The 19,671-nt window shown below is 41.3% G+C and overlaps 2 protein-coding genes across 3 annotated transcripts in view; one reads left to right on the top strand and one right to left on the bottom strand.

Moving 5' to 3' along the window:
* LOC126260016 (ETS-like protein pointed) overlaps positions 1-12,062 on the bottom strand; it is an 840,855-nt gene extending 828,793 nt beyond the window's left edge. For both annotated transcript variants that reach the window (XM_049957178.1, XM_049957179.1), the window contains exon 1: positions 11,905-12,062. The gene's annotated coding sequence lies outside the window, so the exon portion shown is untranslated. The remainder of the gene's footprint in view (positions 1-11,904) is intronic.
* Positions 12,063-12,307: 245 nt separating this feature from the next.
* LOC126260017 (ATP synthase-coupling factor 6, mitochondrial) lies at positions 12,308-19,132 on the top strand. The gene is made up of 4 exons (XM_049957182.1): positions 12,308-12,403; positions 12,642-12,797; positions 18,775-18,911; positions 19,027-19,132. The coding sequence occupies exons 2-4, from the start codon at positions 12,643-12,645 to the stop codon at positions 19,056-19,058; spliced, it is 324 nt and encodes a 107-aa protein (XP_049813139.1). The 5' UTR covers positions 12,308-12,403; position 12,642; the 3' UTR covers positions 19,059-19,132.
* Positions 19,133-19,671: the final 539 nt, after the last annotated feature.

Below are 19,671 nucleotides of genomic sequence, written 5' to 3'. Positions count from 1 at the left end.
GATATTCGAAATTTTGAGAAAAATAGGAGTAAGATACAGGGAAAGATGGGTAATATAAAATATGTACAAGAAACAAGACGGTACAATAAGAATGGAAAACGAAGAACAAAGTGCTCAGTTTAAAAAGGAGTAAGACGAGGATCCGGTTTGTTGCCCATATTATTCAGTCTATACATCGAAGAAGCAATGACGGAAATGAAAGAAAGCTGCCGTGCTGGGATTAAAATCAGGGTGAAAGGATATCAATGATAAATATTCGTTGATGACATTGCTGCCCTCAGTGAAAGTGAAGAAGAATTACAGGATGTGTTGAATGAATGGACAATCTATTGCGTACAGAACATGGTTGAGAGTAAATAGAAGGAAGAAGAAAGTAATAATGGTTACAGAAATGAGATTACCGACAAACATAAGATCAAGACTGGGCATCACGAAGTAGACGAAATTAAGTAATTCTGCTACCTTTCAAGTAATATAACTCGTGACGGACGAAGCATGGAGGACATAAAAAGCAGATTAGCACGTGCAGAGACGATTCTTGGCCAAGAGAAGTCTGCTAGTATCAAACATCGACCTTAATCTGAGGAAGGAATTTCAGCAAACGAACGTTTGGAGCACAGCATTATATGGTAGTGAATCATGGATTTTGGGAAAACCGGAAAAGATAAAAAAACGATGCATCTGAGATGTGATGTTGAAAATTGGGTGATCATCATATACCGAATGAGGATGTTCTCAGCAGAATCGGACTGACAACAAGAAGCGATACGATGATTGGACGTGTTAAGAGAAATAAAAACTATAGGAGAAGCCAGAGATTGGAAAGTATCCAAAAAATAATTGAGGACATCAGATGTAAGTGCTACTCTGAGAAAAAGAGACTGGCACAGAGAGGAATTCGTAACAGGCCGTGTCGAACCAGTCAGAAGCCTCGTCACTTTTAAAAAGTGCGAGCTATTTTCGGTACAAGAAATAGCCATTCCTACGTATGATTAATGGTGTATGTGATGCCTGTTTGGTATGTTCTAACGTTGCTGGAACTTTTCAGGTCCAGGCCCAGAGGACGCCATCGCCATCTTTCGGACTTTAGAAAAGTCGAGTCACTGGCATGAGGAATATGAGAGCATCACACAGGCAGACTGCATAGACATTTGGCTGTGGTGCAGAGACTGCGAAACGAGTGGGTACGAGATGAACTCAGGACCAATGAGCGCTAGTAAGAGTAGGAACGACTACACCACGCGTATATAGTACGATTGTTCGAATGGCACTGACGAGCAGACAGATGACAACTGAAATTTGGGAGGAGGTTACAGGCAGTGTGTCACCACGACCCGCCGGGAAAAGATTTCCGAAAGCTAGTTTGGGATTTCGACTTGCAACGCTACGTTTACCTTTGATGTCATACCACAGGCAACATAAGCTTGCATGGTGTAGAGAGAGTCGACTTGGACACGCATTCTGTGACGTTCAGCGATCAATTGGGCTTTTTTATGGTGCCCAGATCGACGACAACGTGTCCATGAACCAGCTGGTGACATGTCTCTGTTTCATCCAAAGGAATTATGGTGTGGGGTCCTACTGGATACGGCAGTAGATTTTACTTGCTACTGGTTGAAAATATGCTGAATGTTTAACATTAAGTGGCAAGAATGCTAAACCCTTCCTGACCAGGGCAAGACCCCACACTGCAGATCACACCGCAAACAAAGCCTTCAGCAATGTACGGATCCTGGACATATCTGTCCTCTCCCCTGATTTGTTACCCATAGAGTATATTTCGGATAGAGCATACTTCTCACGAACATATGAGTCACCCGCACCAACGAAACGGGTAGGTGTTACCTAAGAAGGTCTGTCAGTTGACCTTTTAAGATTCTTTCCCTTCAGTTGATTGAGAATTGTTGCTGGTTTTCTGAGACGAGCGTGGCGTATGATTTTGCCTATGTGGCTTTTGCGACATCAAAAACGTCGTCACTTGAGCATATCCTGTACGGCAAATCGAACTTGAAAAATAAAAGCCATCTGTGATTAATACAAACTGTGTTATTTCGTCAATGGATTATTGAGCTGCATGATCCGTTGACAGATTTGGACGCAGAAATTTAGTCAGCTTCTTTGGTTGCACCAATTTTTTTATGACAGTGCTGTAATTATCGGTCCACCAGTATCCTCCATCCAGCATTCCTTGGAGTGCGTCTTGACGGGTGTTCTGTAATCAAATTTTTCTCTATAGGCCTACATTCGTTGGACTTCCTGGGCACTACACCTTCTGTTACATGCATGTCCGCAATTCCTGTAAGGAGAAATGCTCCATGTTCGACAAGCAGTCACGAACTGTAAGAGGTTGCAAATTCCACCATGGACACATCACGGACGATTTTCAAAGAAACGACACCAATGTCTATGCGGTAACCAGCTATTTGTTATGAAACACAAGGTGTTCAGGACTTAGTAGTGCCTCAAATATTCGGTTCCGAATCTCTGCATCTGCTCTTGTAAACCATAACCCACATTTAAGATGTGTAGCGGAAGGCTGTTGTGGAACCACTATCTTTGAACCCTTCCCTACTCCGTCCACGAATACTGACAAGTAAGGCGATCAATATAGCTCCGACTGAGTTCTAAATCCTTCGTGTTTATTTTTTATTTATTTTTTGTAATGGCCATTTCGCCATACGTTCGTGGGAAGAATTTCTTGAAATTTACGCTCTGGTAATTTTAACAGTCAACCTCGCCGTGATGCACACGCCTCTCTCTCAGTGTCCGCCGCTAGTTCGTTGAGCATCGCTGTAACGCTCTGCTGCCGACTACACCAACTCTTGACGAAACGCTCCTCGTTGGATCTTCTCCCTGTTTTATGAATCTAATATGGGAAGTGTACCAAGGTGATGCGCGATAATCAGCAAATCCACTGACCAAGTTTTTTCGGGAATAAATTGCATTTGCTTAAGATTCCCAATGAATCTCAGCATGGAATCTGCTTTGATTTATGTGGTTATTTCACTATACGGAGATCCGGATTGTCGCTCCAAGGGCATTTTACGGTGGTTACTGTTTCCAGCCATATGTCGGCATTTGTGTAATCAGTTTAGTTTTGGGGCGCAAAAACAACTAGGATCATACGCGCTCATGTCAAAACTGTAGGAAACGAAGACGGAGTTAAAAACGACTACATGTCAATCCCAATCGATGGAAGAGAAGACAGCTTAAAACAGGGACGCGGAGAAAGGTCTATAAAATACGCCGTAGAAAAACGGAGATTCAGAACTAAATATTAAATGGCCTTCGCCATATTGCTACGACGGATACAAAGAAAACTCGGTCGACAGTCCGCGCATCATTCGCAAAAACGGCCGGTAACTCAGACGGCAAACATAAACGGGAACGTAAGCGGCTAAAAAAGAGGGAATGCCGTCGAACAGTAGTTGATTACTTTGCCTCTTTATGCCCATCACCAATCGTCCACCCTCGGCAAGTCATCCTGTGTTTCGCTGCAGCCTTCTCAATTTTCAGACAGCAGCATCGCCCGCGAGTAGCCTCAGAGAACCTCCAACGTTATCCACTAGTTCATTAACAAACTGTAAACAATAATGGCCATCCGAAATTCCTTCACCAAAGCATATAAAGAAAATATTCCCAAATTCGAGTAAAGAATAGCTGTCAACACGAGTAACTTGGAAGTAGGATATCTACGGTGTAGCGAAGCAGCTTAAATCACTTAAAGGCAAGGCCTCCGGTTCCTATTGTACACCAGTTAGGTTCCTTTCAGAGTATGCTGATACAACAGCCCACTACTTAGCAATCATATACAACCGCTCGCTCGTCGGAAGTTCCTTACAAACAGACTGGAAATGAAATAGGGCTAATCCGATGAATTATACACTCCTGGAAATGGAAAAAAGAACACATTGACACCGGTGTGTCAGACCCACCATACTTGCTCCGGACACTGCGAGAGGGCTGTACAAGCAATGATCACACGCACGGCACAGCGGACACACCAGGAACCGCGGTGTTGGCCGTCGAATGGCGCTAGCTGCGCAGCATTTGTGCACCGCCGCCGTCAGTGTCAGCCAGTTTGCCGTGGCATACGGAGCTCCATCGCAGTCTTTAACACTGGTAGCATGCCGCGACAGCGTGGACGTGAACCGTATGTGCAGTTGACGGACTTTGAGCGAGGGCGTATAGTGGGCATGCGGGAGGCCGGGTGGACGTACCGCCGAATTGCTCAACACGTGGGGCGTGAGGTCTCCACAGTACATCGATGTTGTCGCCAGTGGTCGGCGGAAGGTGCACGTGCCCGTCGATCTGGGACCGGACCGCAGCGGCGCACGGATGCACGTCAAGACCGTAGGATCCTACGCAGTGCCGTAGGGGACCGCACCGCCACTTCCCAGCAAATTAGGGACACTGTTGCTCCTGGGGTATCGGCGAGGACCATTCGCAACCGTCTCCATGAAGCTAGGCTACGGTCCCGCACACCGTTAGGCCGTCTTCCGCTCACGCCCCAACATCGTGCAGCCCGCCTCCAGTGGTGTCGCGACAGGCGTGAATGGAGGGACGAATGGAGACGTGTCGTCTTCGGCGATGAGAGTCGCTTCTGCCTTGGTGCCAATGATGGTCGTATGCGTGTTTGGCGCCGTACAGGTGAGCGCCACAATCAGGACTGCATACGACCGAGGCACACAGGGCCAACACCCGGCATCATGGTGTGGGGAGCGATCTCTTACACTGGCCGTACACCACTGGTGATCGTCGAGGGGACACTGAATAGTGCACGGTACATCCAAACCGTCATCGAACCCATCGTTCTACCATTCCTAGACCGGCAAGGGAACTTGCTGTTCCAACAGGACAATGCACGTCCACATGTATCCCGTGCCACCCAACGTGTTCTAGAAGGTGTAAGTCAACTACCCTGGCCAGCAAGATCTCCGGATCTGTCCCCCATTGAGCATGTTTGGGACTGGATGAAGCGTCGTCTCACGCGGTCTGCACGTCCAGCACGAACGCTGATCCAACTGAGGCGCCAGGTGGAAATGGCATGGCAAGCCGTTCCACAGGACTACATCCAGCATCTCTACGATCGTCTCCATGGGAGAATAGCAGCCTGCATTGCTGCGAAAGGTGGATATACACTGTACTAGTGCCGACATTGTGCATGCTCTGTTGCCTGTGTTTCTGTCAGTGTGATCATGTGATGTATCTGACCCCAGGAATGTGTCAATAAAGTTTCCCCTTCCTGGGACAATGAATTCACGGTGTTCTTATTTCAATTTCCAGGAGTGTAGATCCATACCTCTAACGTCGATTTGCAGTAGGACTTGGAACATATACTGTATTCGATCATCATGGGTTACCTCGAATAGAACGATTTATCGACAAACAGCCAACATCGATTCACAAAATATCGTTCTTGTGGTACTGTATGGAACTGGGGACCTAGAAACGACAGGCTTCGTCACCGCCGTAGCCCTCAGTGGTTCAGAACTCCACAAAAGGCTACAACAGTCCACTCACCCCACAGCCACCCCACACCGAACCCAGGGTTATTGTGCAGTTCGGCCGCCAGTGGACCACCCCCCCCCCTCCGCCCCCCCCCCCGGGAACGTCTCACACCAGACGAGTGTAAGCTAAATGTTTGAGGGGTAGAGTAATTATTGTGTAAGAGTACGTGGAAAGAGTGTTTGCGCAGTGTAATTGAGGCGGAATAAGGGGAACCAGTCCGCATTGGTCGAGGCAGATGGAAAACCGCCTTAAAAACCATCTACAGACTGGCCGGCAAACCGAACCTCGACAATAATCCGCCGGACGGATTCGTGCCGGGGACCGGCACGCCTTCCCTCCCTGAAAGCAGTGCTTTAGACCGAACGGCTAAACGTGGTACTCAACTAGCTCTTTATTCTCACAAAGTAATGAGTGATATCAACGGTGGATATCAAATGGATTCCTTTGTTATATATTTTCAGAAGGCTTTTGACACTATTTCTCACAAGCAATTTCTAAGCAAATTGCGTCCCTATGGAGTATGTCTCAGTTGTGCTACTAGATTCGTGATTTTCTGTCAGAAAAGTTGCAATTCGTAGTAATTGACGGAAATTCATCGAGTAAAATAGAGGTAATATTTGGCGTTCCCGAAAGAATTATTACAGTCCCTCTGCCGTCCCTGATCTACATAAACGATATAGGAGGCAATCTGAGCAGCCCTATTAGATTGTTTGTAGTTGATACTGTCATTTACCGTCTTATAAACTCATCAGATGATCACAACAAATTGCAAAACGATTCAAACAAGATACTGGTATGTTGCGGAAATTGGCAATTGATTCTAGACAACAAAAAGTGTGGAGTCCATCCACATAGCTACTCAAACGAACCCGCTAAATTTCGATTACAAGATAAATCACACAAATCTATAGGCTGTAAGCTCAGCCAAATTCTTGGGGATTACAATAAATGGCTCTGAGAGCTATGGGACTTAACAACTATGGTCATCAGTCCCCTAGAACTTAGAACTACTTAAACCTAACTAACCTAAGGACATCACACAACACCCAGTCATCACGAGGCAGAGAAAATCCCTGACCCCGCCGGGAATCGAACCCGGGAACCCGGGCGTGGGAAGCGAGAACGCTACCGCACATCCACGAGCTGCGGACGGATTACAATAACGAATAATTTAAATTGGAGCTGTCACATAGATAATGTTGTGTGGAAAGCAAATCAAGGACTGCGAGTTATTCACTGAACACACAGCAAATGCCACAGGGCTACTACAGAGACTGCTTACACCACATCTGTCCGCCCATTTCTGGAGCATTACTGTGCTATGTAGGATCCGCAGTGGATGGGACTGAGAAAGGACATCCAAAAAGTTCAAAGACGGGTATCGCGTTTGGTATCATCGTGAAATAGGAAAAAGAATGTCACGGATATCATAAGCGAATTGGGGTGGTAATCATTAAAGCAAAGGCGATTTTGTTGCGGCAAGATCTTCTCATGAAATTTCTATCAACAACTTCGTCCACAGACTGAAAATATATTTTGCTGGCGCCCACGAACAGAGGGAAAATGGATCATCATAATAAAATAAGAGAAATCAGAGCTCGCTGGGAAAGATTTAAGCGTTCATTTTTCCCGCGCGCTGTTACGAGTGGAACGGTTGCAAAATAGCTCTAAGGTGGTTCGATAACGCTCTGCCACGTACGTAATTGTGACTTGCAGAGTAAACATGTAGATGTAGATATTTAAACTTGCTCAGAGTACTCCGGAAATTACCGCCCCATCTGTCGATTCTGTTTCGTTAAGAATGGCGTGTTGTATGTCAGGAACTCTTGCCACAAATCTCTTCCACCACTCGGTAAATGGTCGCATTTTGTTCACTAAACGACTGCGCGAAACTGTATCGAATTCATTCCGGAAGTGAAAGAAGACGGGATCACCTTATCGCCTTTATCTACAGCACTCTGGATATCATGGGCGAACAGAGCGGTCTTCTGTTTCCGGAGTTCAAGTTGACTTTTAGGAAGCAGATTTTCGTTCCCAGAAAGAGTCATAATGCGTGAGGATGACAAATGTTCCACAATTCCACAACATCGGTATAAGCCTATAATTATGTACATTTACCCTATGACCCTCCCTGACCAACCGCTGGGTATCCTTTGATGCTCCAGTGGCCTACCATAAACAACTGCTAGGATGGGAGGCATGTTCTTTCGCATGGCCACTGTACAACCTCTCCGATGAACTGCCTTTCCACTACTGAGATCTTTTTATTTTCTATTTTGGGGTCGCTTATTATTATCTGCCATTTCGGCGTCAGTGCGGCAGCAGTAGGAAGACCCGTATTATGATCTTCTGCCACGAAACATTTTCGGGAGATCTAATTCAGTATTTCGGCCAGTCTTCTGTCGCTCTCCACTCCGGTGCCAATATGGGTACTGAGCGACTGAACAGACTATTTCGATTCTCTTATCTGACATTATGTTACAACAAAATTTCTTAGCTCTTCTTTTTAAGTTCGCTTGGCAAAATTTTACTTTGGCTTTACATATGAAAAAATTCACTTTAGGATCCTATAAGGTCCGCATAAACTTGAGTCTGAATATCTGAGGCAGCGTCTCTGTTTTCCAATCCGAGCGACGTATTGTTATCATTCTCGGTAAAGTCTGATAACTTTCTTGAAGTGGACTACTGACCTGGTATTCATATGTTTGAAATTCGCCATCAACAACATCGCTGCTGGTAGAAAAGTAAATCACGAAAAGAACATTCCGCGATGCGAATTCAAATTGGATATGCAATATTTTGAGCTACTACGTAGAATGTAAAACTACGTGAAAGCTTCAGAGAAGGGCACAAATTAGCCATTCCAGAGATATAACACCACTTACTGGAAACGGCAGTATTACTTGTGACATAGCACAATGGCACTTGCGGAAAGGAGACGTCTCCTTTTTTGTGTTCTTCCACCAGCTGTAGAACACGGCCGTCATTCTTCACGTGGCAGAAGTGCAAACGAAATGTACTGTATGTATTGCATGCGACCTACGCCATTTCCATAAAAAAACAGTGAAAATTTTCTTGAAAACTGCTCTATGTAGAGAACTTCTGCCTTGTCCACAAGGTAACTACGCTCCTTTTGGGTTAAGTAGAAAACTCTGTATATGGTGGCTAAGACGTCTTTCATCTGTTGTTAGATACAGACTCCCTTGTCCCTTCAGACGTCTCCATGCATAATGCTCTTAGCTACGCACGTTCACGCACCATCCATTGGATTGGCATCTTGTTAATTTCTTATTTCCTAGGCTAGAATCCCGCGAAGAAAAGCTTGGTCCATTTACCACCATTTCGTTGGCCAAATGCACAGCTCACTTTAATATCAATTGAAGCAGTAATTACATTTTCCTCTAGTCTGTCCCCTAGTCCATTTCTCTGCTCACTTCTCTCTCCTGGTAAGTCCATAGTTCTACTAATAATTCGCGTAATTTCTCGCTGCGCTGCTCTCAGGTTTTGAAAAGTTTTCGAATTAAAAGTCCATGTCTCAATGCGGCTAGTCATAGTTGGCAATACGAAGCGACTGTAACTTTCCTTTTCAAACGCTGGTCTGGAGTATCAAAATCACTACAGGCAACTTTTTCTCTTTGGTTTATTTAATTTGCTGACGATCAAAGTTGTTAACTACAGCTGCACAGTATGCAAAAAGTTCTTTATTGGTCTATGGCTCCATTGTTAATTTGTATAATTTTTGTTTTCCGTAATTGGTTACACGTTATTTAAATCTTATTTTCAGGCCCACTTTCAAAATTTTTCTGTGAAGTTTACTGGTTACTGCCGCTTATATGTACTGGAGACAAACAGTGAAGTGTCAGCAAAACGAAGAATGCCTTTTATCATGAGTGCTGGCACCTGAAGACTGCCTCTACGGCAGCTTTTATCAAATATTAACTACAAACTGGGTAAGAAGTTTCTATAATTACGCCTGGAGGGGAGTTTTATACAAAAGTGAAACGTGGTGTACATGAAAAAGGGAGAAGAAACGCTGGAAACATTTGAAATGTGGTCGTAGAAAATAATGTTAAAAGCTTTGTGAGCGCGTTAAGCTCGAAATTAAGAGACACACTACAGAATATATGTCGTCTTCGTTTCTCGGATTCTTTCTTCCACAGTTTAAGATATCCAAGTTACATAGGTTAAATAGCTACCGTTGCAAAATGACAGTTACCATTTAACCTATACAACTAAAAGAATGTTTAAGGAAAGAAGTTCATCGGAAACTTCTTACAAAAAGAACGATGACTTAAAGTGAAAAATTGAAGGAGCAACTGAGAGAAAAAAATGCTGGGTCAGAGAAATAAATCGACATATAGATGAAACATTGGAGGCGAAAATAGATGAAAGTGCAAGAAAACAAACACGTTACAACGAAATAAGGTGATTCATCAGTTGGAAGTGCAAGCTATTTCGAAGGTGAGCTTTGAAAACTTAACGGAACCTCCATAATTTCTACAGCCAACCAAAAGAGACTGGTAAGGCGTTACCTTACATATGAAGCAGGCCCACCGCAAAGTTGTGCCACAGAATGTTCCGACTGAATTCACTGGAAGACGGTCTGATAATAGGAAGGATGCCTGTTAAGAGATTACGAGCTTCGGCTACGGTAGGGCGAACTGGCTGCATAGCGTTAGCTCATAAAAATGATTGCAGTGATGCTATAACATTCGGTTCCATACATCAGTAGTTTAATATTCGCAACTTCGATAACACCAGAGATTTTCTCTTTTTGGCGATTGGACGTTGGTACGCTCCACATCTCAGTCAATGTGAATGAAATAAAGGCGACGATCAGGCATAGGGAATTTTCTCGATATCTCTCTCTCTCACTCACACACACACACACACACACACACACACACACACACTATTTGCGCTTGTATGACATTACAATTATGCTATTCACGATTTAAATATAGTGTTAGCTACAAGAAACATCAGTGTTGTCGTACACCCTTCAAAGCTTCCTGCAATTAGGCAGATGTAAATGTCTCTCACGTCGAATATCGACATTCTTCGGAATTACACCCTATATCAACCACCACCTGTGATTTTTGACCCGATAATTTTAAAACCGCCAAAGTTATGCAACGTGACACCGTTGTCCAACAGTTCAGTTACCGATGGTTCTCACAAATTTATACATTTGATTAAACACAGTTTTTCAAAAGAACTAGCGTATCTTTGTTTTAACTTTAATACTGATTAATATTCGACAGACAAAATTATATCGTGCAGGAATATACAACATAAACAACTCAAAATATACACAGATGTACAGCAGTTGTCTATCCCGAATTGTTATTACCTTTATTTGCTCACAGATGCCTGTTTGCTTAGACACTGCACTTTTTTTATTTTATTTACGGGGACGAATCATTTTCATTCATTGTTTCCTACATGTCAAATTCTCTAGCCACATCAAAATTAGTGTGTTCTAGATTTCTTATTGTGAATTATTTTTGTGTGTGTCTGGTTACTTTCGAGGAACAAAATTTTAATATATTGAAGAAGACATGGGATGAAAATTCGAGTTATCTATCAGTTTTATGAGCTTTACACAAGACGACGACACTACATTTAACGATGCTTCTGTGGATTTGTTGGACAAGAATAGTGGAACGAGTCGTCCATGTAGCTGATAAAGGAATCCTACCACTTTTCAGTCAGATACCACAGAAAACAAAATTCAGGTTGACCGGACTGAGGTGTGTACTCTGATTCCTGCGAACATGATTCCCCGCGTCTCGAGGACTGCGCCAGCCGGCAATTATTATTGTCAGAAAACAGTTTTCACGTATATAAGGACAGATATAAAACTTACATATTCAGACCCATACATAACAGGTTTTTCTGACCGCATGTGCACGACATGCTTTTCCGACAGCGATACAAAACCAAATTACTTCATTTATTGCTGTGTGGAAGTTCGCCGATCTATTTTACAATTCTGCGTCAGTACAAATAGACATATACCAAAGTTCGAAGATGTCACAAAAAAGTGTACAACTGGAGAAAAACCTCTTACAACAAGCTCAGATTTTACAATTGGTATCTATACAGTCATATTAGAAACTCAGAGGAATACAGTTCCTTTGATAATGAGAGTATGCGATGCCGCCCGGTCCTGGAAGCACAGATAAACAATGTTCATTGTTGACGCGGAAACCGCGTGTCGTCGCGCAAGGCATGTTCTACGTTTCACACAAGACATGCGATGTAAATGTTGGGAAATTACAGAGATGGTACGAGTTTCTTACGGGCTTTTCAATTTATTAATAGATGACAACCATTTTCCCGGTCAGGCAAACGTTGTGTACGATTAGTTCTAATTTTTAACGGCCTCACCTTTCAGTAGCAAACACAGCAAGTCGCTCGAACTGTTCTAGGTTTACGCGTCCTCACAGCTAATGACAGCCACCTTTGTACGTCACGCTCGCGCACGCACACACACTCACACACACTGCTCTGTAGTACTGATCACAACATAAAACGCAAAGATTATGGCTGCCGAGCGCAGTCAGTAAATGAATGAATGGATGAATGAAAGGAAACAACGTTTCCTATTGGTCGCCTCTACCACGCTGCTTGTGACGTGGGAAAACACTATAAACATCAGTGACGTAACTAAACATAGAAAAACTTGACTGTTTTGAACGCATTTTTGCAGTTATAAATAATAATATATATTTTTGTATTTGTTTTCATATGCAGTTAACCTGTTGTTTCTTTCTTACAATTGCTGCGCCAGTAACGCAGTGGTTCCGCTCCCCGTCCGCCATTAGCGCCTGAGCATCTTATAGCGGTCGTTCTCGGTGGAAGTGATCGCGATAAATAAGTTGTGCACGTAAGAAGTATATTAGAAAATTAGTTTGTGTTTAATAAGAGTATGGTACTAGAAAAAATATGTTGATGTGGTTTTTAGTGGATACAATCCGAAATCAATTGTGTATTATAAATTGTGTAACTGACTCAGAAATAAAGCTCATATACTTTTAAGACTTTCCCTATCGTTCTTTTGTGTTATTACACTCTAATGGCTGTATTATGGAGTTCCAACGTTAAAAGTCTGCCCTCCTTTTCAGAATGCTCACATCTCATTTCCTGCAGCGTTCAAAGAAAGCCATCCCCCTTCTGCTTCGGCGCAATTTTGGTATAGTTGCACCTGCCCTCCAGAAGGCTACAGATCCGATTCAGCAGTTATTCATCGATAAAGTTAGAGATTATGCCAAGAGAAGCCAGTAAGTACTAAAAATTAAACGAATTTAGAATAGAAAGGAGCTAGATTATGTACTTGTATTACATTGCACCCTAATGCATCGAGTTCCCGGAGTAGTGATTAATTAGAAACATAATGAATATAATAGCATTTCGTTCTGTAGGATGTAAAGTTAAGAACTTCGCAAATCTAGCTTTCACATTCGTTGGCTACTCCAACTCTCCACCGAATTATCATCTTGCAACCTAACATAGACCTCAAGATATGCTACAGGCAGTCTGTCAACACAACCAAGCTATCAGACAGGTCAACCAAAACTTTTTAGCCAGTTCTTGGAGCAACAGAAATCCTATCACTTCCAGGTACTATATGAATAAGCCCAGATTTCTGTAGGCTTTGTTAATGTGTCAACAGCTGCAGAGGAGTCAGTTCTTACCTTTTGGGTATCGAGATATGAAACTACTTGAAGAAAATAGCATGAGTGTAGTTTGAGTGCAAGGACCACAACAAAATTATGATTAGGCCTAAGTGAAATTAACTCCATTTGCGTAAGGCAAATGCCTGTGGTTGTTCAAAGCACTACTCATGTTAAATTCCGTGCAGTTTTGATATGATATTCAGATTTTACGTGGGCTGTATTTCGTAGCTTACCTCTGCCCTCCTTTGCTAGACTTACACCCTCCAGTACCTTACATTAGCGGCACTCTGTTGAGATTTTCCCTTGTGCCCACCACCGAACTACAATGTACTTGATACTAGCAGAAGTATTGGATGTATTTCCAAACAGTCTACACAGAACTTCAAAATGAATATGTGTAAACTAACTTGTATGGTATGTACAGATTATGCTTTGTTTGTATGTAATACCTTGTGTATTACTTTACACATCTTTGTTTGGGTGGTGACGAGGATGCCATTTGTGTAGTAATATATTCTAGAACGTATTGATCATTGATATCTTACATCCATAAACAGAAATTGAAATAACCCAATGTTTATTGGGTTGCCTCAGTGTTATTGTTTTAAATGAGGATTGAAATGGCATACTGGGCCCAAGGTCTTGATAAGATTGAAAGGTGACAATTGATTTTGCTTCCTCCTTTGTTTTATACAAACATATCACAATAGACCATGAAGGTTGAAGTAGACATTCAAGCTCACACTGAGGCTTGCCAACAGTTGATCTTTGTGTGAACCATTCATGCCTGGAATTGGGGAAATGACAGTGGTGTATGAACTACCATCTGTCACACATTATAATGTGGCTTGTGGAGAAAAGATGTAGACGGGTAGTGCACTGCTCTTGACAGGCAGTGTTTCTCGTTTGAGGCCCAGTCTGCCTTCTAATTTTCACATACCATGTATTGAACAATGGTATACTTTGAAGTTTAAGATGTATAACAGAGGATGTGAAAAAATACTGATTGCTACTTACCATAAAGAAGACATGTCAAGTTGCAGAAAGGCACAATTAAGACACTCACATATAGCTAACGGCCACAGCGTTTGTCAGTAAAAAACACACACACAAGCAAGCACATCTCACGCACACATGACTGCCAGCCCCAGCATGTTGGGCCAGAGTTTATTTATCTAAACAACAGGTAGCACTGTAAAGCACAAGCTGCAAATTAGCAATAATTAGGAGTTAGGTGGCTTGTCTTTAGAATTGCCATGCTTAAGAATGCCAGGCAGCCAATGTGTGGGACATATGTTCATTGTGAGAGTAAAGGTGTTGCAAGAAAATTCCACTGATTGCTTAGAAAAACCCATTTCAATTGCTTAGGTTAACTTCCTGTCACCTCTGTCCCACCAACAAGTCCCAAAAAGATACAGCTATCGGCAGGATGGGAAGTCTTCGTAATTCACTATCTGGCTACTGATAACACAATGTTCACCACCACAGAATTACTGCCTAAAGACAGCAGATGTGATCCCAATGTTCAGTGCACAATATCTGTACTTATGTGTGGCATCACGTACTTTATCCTTGGCAACCATTTGCATATTTTTCTGCATGAACAACACTTCAGCTACTCTCTCTTCTGAAAATATGATGAAGTAAATTCTAGTACACAAACAGTATGTGAGAAAAAAGTGCTTAAACTAGATGAATATATCGTTAAAGAACTATTATTAAGATAGTGGATTCAGTCTGCATTTGCTATACTAATTAGGATTGAGTGATTACTACAGGCACCCCTTCAGATTGAGTGCTTTAATCTCTATCCTAGTTTGTCTTGGGAAATTGACTTTATGACCTAGGGACTAGAATTATCTACACTCTTGAAATATAATACTTCTAGTCTTTTCAGTAATAAGCTTCCACCCAGTGTTGTCACATCTCGATAAAACTAACTGTAGACTATGCCACATCTGGAACTAACGTGGTCACCTGACTGGGTAAACCATGTTCCATTTCAAAGTAGCACACATTGTTATCTTGCAATGCAAAGATGAAAACTGTTCATAGAAAATACTTTCTGTTAACTTTATTACATTTATTACCAAGGAGAAAGGGGTGGATGTGCTAACATCTAGGTGTACAAAAATTTTTTAAGTAGAGTAAGTCAGTGTTGTGCAAAATAAAATTACAAGGTAATGATGCTGAGTAGGATATGATCGAAATTCAAAATCAATTACATCGATGACGTGGACCAGTGTGTTAGGCATTAATTTGCAGTATTTTGAACAGTGCAAAGAAATACCAGTTTTGTATTTAAAATAAACACCTTTTGTTGCACAGAAGTGTGTTTCGAGGCTAACAGGAGAACTCTGAGAAAAATTATTCTGACTGTGGTATTTGGTCTTAAAAAGGTGTCAGAACAAATGAATCATCACATCCATGAACGAGATGTTTCAAAATGGGCATGGTACATTTGATTTTTATGAAAAATGCAATATGACAATGGAAGCAGTCAGTGGTTAATAGTGGCTCTCAGATTTTACACTGTTAATATGTTAAAGTGTGAGGGGAGTGTTGTCAGACAAAAGTGCCAGTCAGTGTTTAATTGTTGTGCTGTTGAAGGCTTTGACTTATAACTGTGTAGTGTGTGGTGCTGTCTCATTTGCAAGACTACCTCAGTGTATGCCATTAATGCTTTCCATCCCTGTTGCTTAGACATAAATATGACAGTGCCACCACTCTATCTAGACCTTCAGTTCGCTTTGCAGGGTGATAAATTGGCTAGTGGTAATGCAGGTGTGTCAGCTGTAATGATTACTGTGGTAGTTGGCAGCATTTTGAATAGAAACTGAAATCTCTTTAACGCCTGTGAGATCTCATAAAAATATTAATAATACAGTAGTTCCAAATATTAAGATTATAGCTGTCAGTACTGTGAGGTATTGTAGATGTTACTGTTTAGTGATGGATTAAAATAATAGCGCAGTAAAAAAAAAGGGGGGGGGGGTGATTCACTGTAGTTTAATGAGGAAATTAAAAAGCTGTTAAAAAGAGAGAATAATATCTCGGGTTTAAAAGCAGTAACATGCTTGCATACAAATGTTAAATGTCTTTAAGAAGAGTTTGACTTCAAACTTCAAGGAATTCCAGAGCTAAACAGAAAGCCACAAAACCAAGCAAGTTGTAGGACAACCCTGCAATGCCTCAAAGGCAGTCCCCTGCTGCTTTTACTGGTATGGAAATGAATTACTGGACAATAAATGCTATAATAATGATGTTCACCACTTCTTGTCACACTTTCTTTGTAATGTATTTATTTTTATTTATTTGCTACATGCTCTGTTATAATATTTGCAATACTACATACGTGTGTGTGTGTGTGTGTGTGTGTGTAAGTGGTGGAAGGAAGGACCACCACCAATAATGTCTTATGCCTTCACTTCATGAGACACTGCAGAGATGTTTGGTATGTAAACCAGAACATTGGCGCAAAGTCTGGTGATCGGGAATGCCACTGCCTCTCCTCCCCTTGCCAGATAAATACTGGCAGTGAAAATTTTTCCCGTGCTTTGTGTGTAGTGTGTGTGATTTTCTTGTTTCTGGATTGAGTAATTTTTATGGAAAACAGGAAGGTGTAGGTATAGCACCTTTAGTTCAACTGACTGTGAATGATGGTATCCCTGTTACAGAATATACTACAGATCTAGCCTGATTCTTGATAAATTTTCATTTGGGTATTCCTGTAATAATAGAGCCTCTCTCATGTTAACAGGTCATCTACACCCTTCCTCTTTTAATAAGGCTGTTCTCAGATACTACATGCAGGTGATGTCTTGTTAGATTGTAAATGTATCTTGTTGTTTCAAATACAATGAATACTCTGTAAAAATCAGTGTGACTTTGTGGTAAGTGTCAGATTACAGATTAAAAAAACTGTGTTTATACCATCAGTTGGTCTTAGGATTCTTTTTTTGTTGATCATTTGTTTTGCTTCTGACAAGGATTTGTAGATGTGAAAGTTGACAAGTTGGGCTGTTGTTTGACATCCACATCTTGCTGTTGGTTGGCAAATAACTGGCCTGGATAAGTAAGTTCAGTGGTCGGAGGAATGTGATAGCATGCCAGTTTTAATAGGGCCATCCGTGGGTAATGATTGCAATGTGATGTTCAAACCAGCTTTTTGGTTTGATGACAGCTTTACCTTACCTTTATGGTTTGCTTTAGTTTTCGATATAGAGAATTCCACAATACTTATAAATTTCCACAAATGAGATTCTTAATCTTATTTGTCGTGTTGTTAATATATTATATGCTTTATAATTTTTGAAAACCTTTACTGAGGTTCATTTTGTTACTTAGTTACGGCAATACATTATATGTGATTACCAGATTAGATATCCATTTGGGTTGAAGATGACTGGTATAATTGTCCATTATGTCTTTAATGCAGGAAAGTGGTTACCAGAGGTTCGTATGCCAGTGTGTTGCTTGTAAATTATAGGTTACTAAAGTTCCTGAAACATTAAAACCAAGCACAGGCATCTTGTACAATGTGGACAACATTTGGAATAGTAGCATATCCTGATGTTTATTAAACATTACTGTAATGAGACATCTGGAGAGGACTGAACAAATGAATGCCCATTTCCTAAAATAAAGATATAAGTAATGTAACTTAAAAACATTTATATGTAAAATAAATTATGTAAATTTTCATGTACAAAAGTAAAGAGCAGCAGCTTTCTAAATAGTTGTGATTTAGTAGTTACCTGACAATGTCCTCCCAGTGCTACAGGTTAGGCATCAGATCTAGTGCATCCAGGGCTCATGCATCCATCAGTGAAGCCAGTAGGTTTTTTTTTTTTTTTTTTTTTCTGTTGAATTATAATAGCATGCAGTTTAAAACTGAAACTTGGTCAAAAACAGTCCTACACATTGTGATGCCACATGTTTGACTATCCTCCAGTGACACGATGTTAGTGGTCAAAGAATGTGGAATGTCGTGCAGCTTCGCCCTATATTAATCAGTTTAACTTCAGTATACTGGATTTACAAGCAGTGCCAGTCAGTTCTTTCAACAGTTTGAATTTCTGAAATCATTCATTCTCACCATTCATTGCCACAGCAGTTAACACATTGCACTCATGTTTTAAATTTATATCTCACCATTCTGGTTAACATTTTCCGTGGTTTCCTTAAACAACTTAAGGCGAATGTACATGTTTCCTCCAGCACTTTGATAGCCAGTTCCTGATTCTTGCAGATAAAATGGAAGACATGGATAAAACCAAGGCTGAGAGCAATGAACGACAGTGTCAAATTTGGAATAGATAATTGCATTAATAAGAGAGGTGGAATGACAATTTTCAGTTGCATAAAAGCTTTGACCATTGCTGAAGTATTTCTTATAGAAACTGGGTCTCTTTTGACCAGTTGACACTTAACCCACCATCTGTCACCTCTATGTGCTTGATTATTATTGATTGTGCAAGTCATTTCTAAGATTTTATTAATGAATGTAGTGTATTTTAGCTCATCCAGGAGTTTCATAGCTTTATGCCATTGCATTTCTTAATTTTTGATACTTCCACAGGGCAGCAGGAGGAAAATTAGTAGATATGACTCCTGAAATAGAACGTGAATGGAAAGCAGAACTGGAAAAGGTAGCAAAGCAGTTTGGTGGCAAGCCTGGAGAAGATATGACAAAATTCCCAACTTTCAAGTTCACAGGTTTGTGTTAATTGTAACTTTCATATGAAAAGCAGAAAAACTTACTCATTTTAGTTATTAATTGAGGTACTTTTAAGCAGTTACTATATTTGACTTAACATTTTATTTGTTTCAGATCCAAAGATTGATCCTATCAACATGTCCTAATTGTATGGAAATCAACTCAATTAGTGTTAATTCTCATTGTAAATATTGTTCAAATAAATGTTGTTAATATCAGATATCTGAAACCTATCATATTATATTTATTTTGTGTTAATTAGAAAATGTTGTTGTGCCCGCATCTCGTGGTCGTGCGGTAGCGTTCTCGCTTCCCACGCCCGGGTTCCCGGGTTTGATTCCCGGCGGGGCCAGGGATTTTCTCTGCCTCGTGATGGCTGAGTGTTGTGTGATGTCCTTAGGTTGGTTAGGTTTAAGTAGTTCTAAGTTCTAGGGGACTGATGACCATAGATGTTAAGTCCCATAGTGCTCAGAGCCATTTGAACCATTTGAAAATGTTGTGAAGATTCATAGAGGAAGTAGGCCTACGTGTAAAGCTGCTATTAATCCAGAAGTCGGTTTGAAGAAAGTGATCTTCACCAGGTGTGGACCTAGTGCTCTTGCTTTCACTGACTTGTACATCCAACTAAATGAAGACTTACAGCTTAATGTGGGACACAGTGCAGCTAGGCATCTTCCACGTGTATAAAGTATTCCCAGAGGTAAAGTAAGTGATAACATTTGTAGGAATCACTGAAAACCAAATCTCAAGCTTATGGAT

This window comes from Schistocerca nitens, chromosome 5 (genome assembly GCF_023898315.1).
Source record: "Schistocerca nitens isolate TAMUIC-IGC-003100 chromosome 5, iqSchNite1.1, whole genome shotgun sequence".
Classification (NCBI taxonomy): Eukaryota; Metazoa; Arthropoda; class Insecta; order Orthoptera; family Acrididae; genus Schistocerca; species Schistocerca nitens.
The sequence above is the reverse complement of the archived record's forward strand: the minus strand, read 5'-3'. Positions and strand labels throughout refer to the sequence as shown.